General features: G+C 46.8%; 1 protein-coding gene across 1 annotated transcript in view; it reads right to left on the minus strand.

Annotated features, from left to right (window-relative positions):
- Positions 1-10,000, minus strand: part of glra4a (glycine receptor, alpha 4a) — a 53,665-nt gene that overhangs the window by 22,372 nt on the left and 21,293 nt on the right. The window contains exons 5-6 of the mRNA XM_063189789.1: positions 2,876-3,013; positions 1,511-1,725 (exon numbers count right to left, since the gene is read on the minus strand). Of these exons, the coding sequence (XP_063045859.1) occupies positions 1,511-1,725; positions 2,876-3,013 (353 nt within the window). The remainder of the gene's footprint in view (positions 1-1,510; positions 1,726-2,875; positions 3,014-10,000) is intronic.

The following is a 10,000-nucleotide window of genomic DNA, read 5'->3' on the forward strand; positions in this document are numbered from 1 at the left end:
TAACTGCTTTCCATTTGGAACAACAGAGCCATATGGCTACAGGACTTCTACTCCATTCCATTCTTTTTTTTAATGACTTTTAAAAATGTTACAAAAAGACAGTGAAGGAGTGACAGGAAACAAATGGGGAGAGAGATGTGGGGAAGGATCTGCATAGGACCCAGGCCGTAGCCGAACCCGGGTCGCCAGCGTAGCAGCCCAGTGCCCTACCGTCAGAGCCAAGGCAGGGCACACTCCTCCACTCTATTCCATTCCATTCCATTCCATTCCATTCTACTGGATTCCATTCCATCCCATTGCATTGCATTCCATTCCAATGCATTCCATCCTATTCCACTCCATCTGTTTGGAGCCTCTGAGCCAACCAGTAAACTAACTTCCTGACCTCTCTCAGGCAAATGCCAATGGCAGGGGATGGCCATAGTAGTGGTGGTGGTGTTGTGGCGTAATCTGCCTGGCTTTAAATCTATAGAGCACTTGACCTTAAGAGGATGATTTGAATGGCCATGTCAAGGCTCAGCAAGGCTATCAGATTCTGTATCAGCGACAAACATATAAGTAACAAACATCTGTCATTTAAGAAGCTTACGTGGGACTCTTGGGGATGAGATCTCGCTCTCTCTCTCTGTGTCTTTCTTTGCTCCCTCTCTGTTCATTTGTATTCCTCTCTCAATCTCTCTCTCTCTCTCTCTCTCTCTCTCTCTCTCTCTCTCTCTCTCTCTCTCTTCTCCATAAGCCCTCAGCAGAGGCGTGACCCTGCTCTTGTTGCTGACCTCACGTGATGAGCCTTTTGGGTTACTTTGGGCAGTGAATGCCTCTTTCAGCCTCTCTCTCTCTCTCTCTCTCTCTCCCTCTCCCTCCTGCCCTATAGATTGCTGCCTCTCTCTGTCAATCTCTCTCTTCTTTCCGAGTCCTTTTATGACCCTGCCTCTGTGGGTCCTGACCAGTGTTGCTAGATGTGTCTGATCAAATTCCGCCCAAAAGGTTCTCAAAAACTGCCAAAAATGTGATAAATTTCGCCCACTGCATTGATTTCTATGGGCACAAAACTGCAGAAAAAAATGCCAATTTTTCCCGTTTTTACTCACAGACGGTCATCCCAAGTAACCGCCCAATCTGCCAGCACTGGTCCTGACCCGGCATGACATGGCGTCTCACTGTACCTTGGGGAGTGAGGTCTCTCCGTCTGTCTCTCTCTCTTTCTGTCTGTCTCTGTCATTGCAAAGGGTTTGATTGGCATTACAAAGGGGTAGGGTTGACAATAGTATAATCAAACAAAGGAAATGTATGACATTTATTGAAAGATGATCTAAATTAAGTTCTCTCTCTCTCCCCTTCTCTCTCTCTGCCAGTGACCCGGAGAGCTGCATGGTCATGGTGAGCGCGATTCCTAGTCCCACCGGGGCAGGCACCTCCCTCCTTCCCTCTCTCGCTCTCTCTCTCTCTCTCTCTCTCTCTCTCTCTCTCTCTCTCCATTCTGGTCTAGCATGGCATGGTCTAGTTACAGTACCTTAGGTAGCGATGCCCGTGACCCGGAGCTCTGCGTGGTCATGGTGAGCACGGTGGTGATGCCCAGGCCGACGCGCGCGGGGGCGGCGTCCATGTTGATCCAGAAGGAGACCCAGGAGAGGATGACGATCAGCAGGCTGGGGATGTACATCTGGATCAGGTAGTAGCCCATCTGCCGCTCCAGGTGGAACTTCACCTCGATACAGGTGAACATACCTGGACAGAAGCATATGATACAGTAAGTAGTGTACAAGGAATTGGGACGGGATTAGAGGATGATGATGATTAGTGTATGGATGGGGTACAGGGATGGAGATGAGATACAATGTAGCAGCCCATCTGATGTACAGTTGTAGCCCATCTGGTTGGTGCTCCAGGTGGAACTTCACCTCGATACAGGTGAACATACCTGGACAGAAGCACATGATACAGTTAGTCAGCGGTTCCCAAACTTTTTCAGCGCCGACCCCCTTTTGGACCTCGGAATATTTTCGCGACCCCCCCATCCACCATATTCTTATGCCTAGCCTAGCCATGGATTCCTAGTAATATTAGCGGCCAAACTGTTAATGGAAAATCTAGCAATATTAATTTTCCATTTTTGTCCACTAATATTGCTAGAAATCCACAGGACAGCAAAGACATCTATTAACCCAGTGAATACAAGTCCCTTTTGTCTGCGCCCCCCCCCTCAGGACATCCAAGACCCGCCAATGGGTACCCACCCCCAATTTGGGAACCACTGTCGTAAGTAGTGTACATGGCATTGGAACAGGATTAGAGGATGATGATTAGTGTAGGGATGGGGTACAGGGATGGAGATGAGATACAATGTAGCAGCCCATCTGATGTACACTTGTAGCCCATCTGGTTGGTGCTCCAGGTGGTACTTCACCTCAATACAGGTGAACATCCCTGCTATGGGAGAAATGTATTTAGCCCTAGCAACTGCTACCAAAGCAGTAGCCTTTGTAAGCGTGGATTACAAGGTGGATGGCACCTGTGTGGGGTGGTACCTATGTACCTCTGTTGTAATGCTTGGTGCGTATGGTAATGGGGTACGTACCTGTGTTGTAGTGCTTGGTGCGTATGGTAATGGGGTACTTACCTGTGTTGTAGTGCTTGGTGCATAGTATGGCAGTGGGGTGGTACCTGTGTTTAGTGCTTGGTGCGTATGGTAATGGGGTACGTACCTGTGTTGTATTGCTTGGTGCGTATGGTAATGGGGTACGGTACCTTTGTATTGCTTGGTGTATATAGCAGTGGGGTGGTACCTATGTACCTCTGTTGTAATGCTTGGTGCGTATGGCAGTGGGGTACTTACCTCTGTTGTAATGCTTGGTGCGTATGGTAATGGGGTACGTACCTGTGTTGTAGTGCTTGGTGCAGTAGCCAAGGTCCTTCTCCTCCTTCAGGACAAACTGGGGAAGCATCAGGTCATCCGCCACTTGTACTGGCCCGTCTGACAGCCACTCAAAGATCAGGTCGTTCATAGTGTAGCCAACTGCATTGGGGAGGGAGAGAGAGAGAGAGAGAGGGAGAGAGAGAGAGAGAGAGAGAGAGAGAGAGAGAGAGAGAGAGAGAGAGCAGAGAGAGAGAGAGAGAGAGAAATGAGAAAATGTGTAACCGCTCAAAATCCATATTGGAGGTTGTGAGGTCTGGGGATGTCTTGGCCCACTGCAACTCGACCAGAGAATTTACAAAGAGAATGTATAACTCTTTATAAAACTTTCAATCACTTTTCACTCAATCGATAAAACACGCACACAAACTGAACTTTATACAGCATCAGAGTCTGAACAGCCCTGCTACGACATTTACACCGGTCGGTCAGCGTTGAAGACATGAATGCTAATTCCTCTGTAAAGACATATTTTCTTGTTTACTGTGTAAAAAAAAGAAAACAAAAAATCTGACCCTGCACTGTGTCTGGCTGTGTGACTGACCACTGTGTGCACTGCATATGTGCTGGGAGGCACTCCGACTGCAAAATCCTGATAGCATCAAGACTAGTGCGAGTGTGTGTGTGTGTGTGTGTGTGTGTGTGTGTGTGTGTGTGTGTGTGTGTGTGTGTGTGTGTGTGTGTGTGTGTGTGGGAGAGGGCAGACAAATACATCTAATGGCTTGCCAAGATATCAGGACATGCACTTGCCGCTCCATGACAGGTAAGGACAACACTGAGCAGGGCCGCTGACAGCCTTTGCCGGGCCCAGGACAAGGTCACCTGAATGCCCCCCCAATCCAATACATTCAATGTAATGAGAACACGATTCTGGGCCCCTTGTCCCCCAGGCCCTAGACAACAGACCCCTTTCTCCCCCCCTGTCGGCATTCCTGACACTGAGTGTCGGTGTACCCTGCATTTGAAAAAATAATGATTCCCATTATAATGTGTTACTGTCACCTGTTTCTGCAATGCCAACAGGACAAAAATACAAATATGTACAAGGGTACAGTGTCACTTACAAAACTCTACACAATGAAATGCTACAAGTGCAAACACATGTCCATATGTGCAGACACACGCACACATGCACCCACACGCTCACACACTCTCAAGCACAAACACACACACACGCCTGTCAGGTCACTGTCACTTACTTCTGATTTGCCAAAAGGGCACACACACACACACACACACACACACACACACACGCACACACACCTGTAGGGTTAGTTATAGATGAACCAACAGGCTGTCTCCCACGCATTTCAGTTCACTCACGGCTCAGAGCTTTGCTCCTATCCAACTTTCAGCTTGTGGATTTGGAAAAAAAAGAAACTTGTCTCTGATCTTCTGAGGAAGAAAAAAACACCTTCAGATATACAGGCTTTGATAACTCCCCCATCGCCAGAAGTTAGACTGAGAGAAGAATTGAATACTAAACATTACAGTGTATGTGAATCGCAGTTGAGCCATATGCTTCATGCTGTTTCTTGACATGTTACAGGGTGGGGCACTGAATGTCCATGTACTTTAAAAACTGTCTGTGAAAAAAAATGTCTGTGATGTCTGTGAAGACCTTCATTCATCCAGGTCATGTTATCTGACCAGCTTCATGTTGTAAGCAACTGGACTTCTTCACTGAGCTTTAAAGACAGTGAGTGCAACTCCGTATTCCGGTTTCAAGCGGAATATTGTCAGTATTATTTTCTAAAACAAGTTCCGGAACATTCCATTTACATGTGTGGAACAACATTCCCCACCCGGAATATTCCCAGGACACGTCCGCGTTCGTAATGAATAAAGAGTTTGCACGACTAGTGCGCAAAACAAAAAATCCATTTAACCCTCTGAAGTTTAAGTGCACGCTGGCGGGCATATTTGGAACTTCTCCAAAAACACATCACAAACTGCAAAAGTCTGGACTAGATATATGTTTTCTTGCACAGTTTGAAGACCTCTGAAAGCTGTTTTTTGTTTTTATTACATTCACTTTACTCTCATATTATTTTGTTAGGGTTTTTAGAATAAAACCAATTGTGCCACTTTTTGCATGCAGTAGATGTTTACAGATAATAATGCATGAAATTGTCAAGGTGTTGCAAACTGCCTCAAAGCCTCTGAAAGGCCTTAGACTCCAGAGGGTTAAAATCGGAATATTCCTTGTTTGTATGTGCTTGAAAAGTTGACAGGAAAAGCACTACAAAAAAAGAATGGCATGAATGTTTATATGACCAAAAAAAAAAAAAAAAAAACGTACTCCCTGTGTTGACCTCTGATGTGTGGAGCCCTGAGGTGACTCGCTCCCAATTTAGCCGCTTATTTTAACATCCCTGAGCTATTTTGTTTGAGCATGCATGGCCAAAGCTGCCAGCTTTAATCCACGGGGGTCTGACACTGTTTCTTCCCTATGTGTGTTGTGTTCCCACAACTACACCCCCACCACCACCAACTCCCCCACCACCTCTCTGACACGGTTTGCTCCCAATGTGTGATGTGTTACCCACAACACCCCACCCCCCAACCCAGTGGCGGAGCAATTGCACACAGGGCCCCAGGGCAAAACACTGATAGAGCCCCCCCCCATATGGCCTGCCATGGTCACAATAAGGCCCCCAACACCAATACAGAAGGGCCCTGGGCCCAGGGGCAAATGCTCCGCCCCTGCCCCAACCCCCTCTCGCCCCCTCGCGTGTTGTCTTGTTTGGCAAGGCTCACAGGAGCCAAGTGGCCGTGTTGACCAGGGCACCATATGTGGGGGACAGCAGCGGGAGATGATGTCAACGCTCCAGCCCATTTAACCGCAATTCACTCACTCTATTTGTGTTAGTGTGTCTCTCTCTCTCTTTCTCCATCTCTCTCTCTGTCTATATCTCTCTCTCTATATCTGTCTCTCACACTCACTCTCGCACTCTCTCAAAAACGCGGCGCCGCTCGCTTCCCTCCCTCACTCACACACTCACACACACGCACACACACACACACACACACACACACACACACACACACACACACACACACACACACACACACACACACACACGCACACACACGCACACACACTCACACTCTCGCAGCGCCTCCGACAATTTTTCTCCTTGCACACCGAGGCGAGGTTACGGGTCCATAAAAGATGCATGAAGCATGCAATAACAGTGTAGGATGCTCAACACATCTGAACCTAACCCGTGTCTATTGGGGGCCCCCTGGGCCTGAAGTTCGAAAGGCATCAATTATTCAGGATATTATGCCCCCATCTTTCCCCACCATCGCTCCATAACACACACACATACACACACACACACACACACACACGCGCACACACACACACACACACACACACACACACACACACACACACACACACACACACACACACACACACACACACACACACACACACACACACACACACACACACACACACACCGTCTCCAGAAGCAACACGACTGCTGGATAGCACACACACACACACACACACACACACACACACACACACACACACATGCGCACACACACACACACGCACACGCACACAGACACACACACACACACACACACACACACACACACACACACACCGTCTCCAGAAGCAACACGACTGCTGGATAAAAAACGCAAAAGCTTGAGTGAGATTTTTTTTGTTGCTTTCCAGCCGCCTTTTTCAGTTTGATATCATTCAAAACAATCTTTTCAAACAAGTGAGGAGAATACCAATCTTTTTTCGTTTTTTTTCTTTCTTTTTTCCCTTTTTTTAAAGATGATGACATACTTCAGTACATCCTCAAACCGCTGAGCTTACAAGGAAGTGCCAAACTCAAACCGAATTGTTCTACTCCACGCGTTTACCAATGTGAGAATTACTGTGACGTGCAGTCGGCCGAGAGTGCTTTCGAGCGGTCAGTCACCTACTAACATCAAAAGGCTCAGTGCATGTTTACGCCAGTTTTTTTTTCACGGGTCAGATAATCGCCTATCCCTGTAAACGAGGGAAATGACCGAAGGGGAAAAAAAACGATGGAATAAAAAATAAAAGCATCCAAAAAAAAGAGAGAGAGAAATGTCCAGACTTTAGATTAATGCAAACGAACCGGCAGGCTTGTGGGTAGATTACTGTTTTGAAATGTGCTATTGGGGATGCCTGTGCCTTGAGGAGAGAGAGAGAGAGAGAGAGAGAGAGAGAGAGAGAGAGAGAGAGAGAGAGAGAGAGAGAGAGAGAGAGAGAGAGAGAGAGAGAGAGAGAGAGAGACAGAGACAGAGACAGATAGGGAGAGAGAGAGAGAGAGAGACAGAGATAGAAAAAAATACCCTCCCCCCGATGGATTTGCTGCACATACATCTGGTTTAATGCTCTGTAATCCCAAATTGGGTCATGATAGCCCCTTGCTGGCGGCCCGTGGTGCCTGCGTGCGTGTGGAACGGGCTGTGAGCTGTGAGCTGTGAGCGTAATAAGTGTAAGTGCATACATTAAGTTGAATGGTGTTGCAGAGAAGCTAACGGCTACCAGCTATCAGCATCACGACCCCAAAAGCTGTGTGTGTGTGTGTGTGTGTGTGTGTGTGTGTGTGTGTATGTGTGTGTGTGTGTACTTGGCTGGTGTGTGTGTGTGTTTGTGTGTGTGTGTGTGCGTATGTGTCTGTGTCTGTGTGTGGCTGGTGTGTCGGTGTGTGTGTGTGTGTGTGTGAGAGAGAGAATCGAGGATTCTGCAAATCTGCTAAACAACAGCTTTCAGTCGCGACTGTGACTGTGACTGTGTTGCGCCATGGAATTTTTATTGGCGACCTAAAGAATATTTCTTAAGGCTGCTTTGACATGTTCATTAAAAGTTTTTTTCCCCTCCTCTCCTCTCTTCCCCTGTCTGTCCTTTTGGCAACATTTCTTTCTTCTTTCTCCTTTGCTGAGTTCTTGCGCTTCTTTTCATTTGTACTCTTACCTTCTGGTAGCCTGATTGTCATCGACTTTAGAATCTCTTCGAGACTTGGTCTGACCAAGAGCATAGCAATTAACATTTCCAAAACGGCATAGTTGACTCGCTTCCCTTAGTTTGCTAATGATTGTTTGCTTCCCGACAAAGTGGGAGGGGTTCCCGTTTCTTTCAGGAGCTCAGAAATGCTATTTGTATTACTCTTGGCCTGACTAGAAGCAATGCTGAAGGTGTTGCGTCACTAGGAGGGCACAGCCTGGCTAACCCTCTGGTACCAGCTGCATAATCCTACCTGCTGTGTCACCACAGGAGGCGACAGGGGTGGGGACAAATGAGTCAGTTGTCCTGGGCCCATGGAGAAGGGGGGGGTGTCAGAACTGGGTCCTGGGCCTGTCGTGGCGCTAACAGTAGGGCACCAATCTACTATGCGGCCGACCCGAGTTCGATTCCGAGCCGGGCCCTTTGCCGACCCTTCCCCCTCTCCCTCTCCCAACTCACTTCCTGACTATCCTCCATTGTCCTTTCATGAAGAAATACAATAAAGCCTTGAAAAGCCGAAAAAAAAGAACTGGGTCCTCAGTACTTTATATATGTTGGCTCCGGTTGGGGGGGGTTTCAGATGATTTTATCCCAAGCCCCCCCCAGCCAAACTTATCAGCGGCCCTGGCGTGCCACAACCAAGCAGGTAGCCTTTTTAGCCACTTAACATCAGCATGTAATTAATCTCAGATGATTAGAGAAAGGCAGTGAACAAGAGTGAGTAAGTAATTAATCCACATCACAACATTATAATATACAACATATACTAATTAATATGTTGTGATGGATGTCATACATTACCCTTTTGTACATCAACTTCAATCCTGCTGACACTCTGAAGTCAAGCAACGCTGATGCATCTTGGCAGTTCCCCATCCATCAAACAAATCACATTTATCTATCACACAACTTGTTTTTTTTGTGTTTTTTATTTTTTTTACTCCTAAGCATCTTTCCTGCGACGGTCTTTGATGATGCAGCTTCCATAAAACTTCATCGTGCTGCTGCATATGGCAGGCATCAGTCAGGATGTACTCAAAATAGCTCACAGTCCAATTAAAATAAAATCAGAACTCAGCTGCCTGTCAATCACAACATCAACATCAAACACACACACATAGGCTTTCTAACAGCTCCATGTCCAAGTGTGTGTGTGCGTGTGTGTGTGTGTGTGTGTGTGTGTGTGTGTGTGTGTGTGTGTGTGTGTGTGTGTGTGTGTGTGTGTGTGTGTGTGTGTGTGTGTGTGTGTGTGTGTGTGTGTGTGTGTGTGTGTGTGTGTGTCTGTGCGCGCGTTTGTGCCTGTGTGTGTACACTCAGTTTATGCATTTTACTTCTCACTCAGAAAAAAAACTGACTGAAGGAAAGGAAGGCAGTTTATTCTGCACACCAGAAATCCTTCAGTGGAAAAGAGGGGGGGAAAGTCTCTTCCTCCTTGATCATCAGTGGTGGTGCTTCAACACTCACACAGTCAACTTTGCAGTGTCAATTCAACACTGAGAGAGAACTCTGGGACCAAATACACTCTAGAACTTGCTTAACACCAGACGATCTCTCAAGCGAGACAGTCTAGAGCAGAGGTGTCAAGCTCAAATCCATAGTGGGTCAAAATCTAAATCTATGGACTAGAATTGTGCAAGCACACATTTAATACACTTAAGAAGCATTCATCCCCATCATATATGGTAGTTGCAATGTGCCTGTGCATATTGTGTTGTAGATGAGGGTGTGATTACTGAGTGAGACCCACTCATATGCCTGTGAGACACCAAACGCCATGTTCAAGTCATGTTAATAGTATACATAAATGGAGTAGGCTATGTGGGCCAACAATAATAGACATCTGAACTAACCTAGCGGGCCAAGTAAAATGACCCTGCCTGAGTTTGACGTCTAGAGGCTACCTATGTCATTTCTCGTAGGAAAGGTGTGCATGGCCAGCAAATTGGGCGTTACGAATGTGTAATTTGGCGTATACGTAGTCCACAGCCCATCATGTCAGTTTTATATATTCTTTTTAAAAAAAATGTATTTTTATGGGCTTTTTTGCCTTTATTGCAGATAGGATCAGCAGCCATCACCTTTCC

The sequence above is a fragment of the Engraulis encrasicolus genome, chromosome 23 (genome assembly GCF_034702125.1).
Source record: "Engraulis encrasicolus isolate BLACKSEA-1 chromosome 23, IST_EnEncr_1.0, whole genome shotgun sequence".
NCBI lineage: Eukaryota > Metazoa > Chordata > Actinopteri > Clupeiformes > Engraulidae > Engraulis > Engraulis encrasicolus.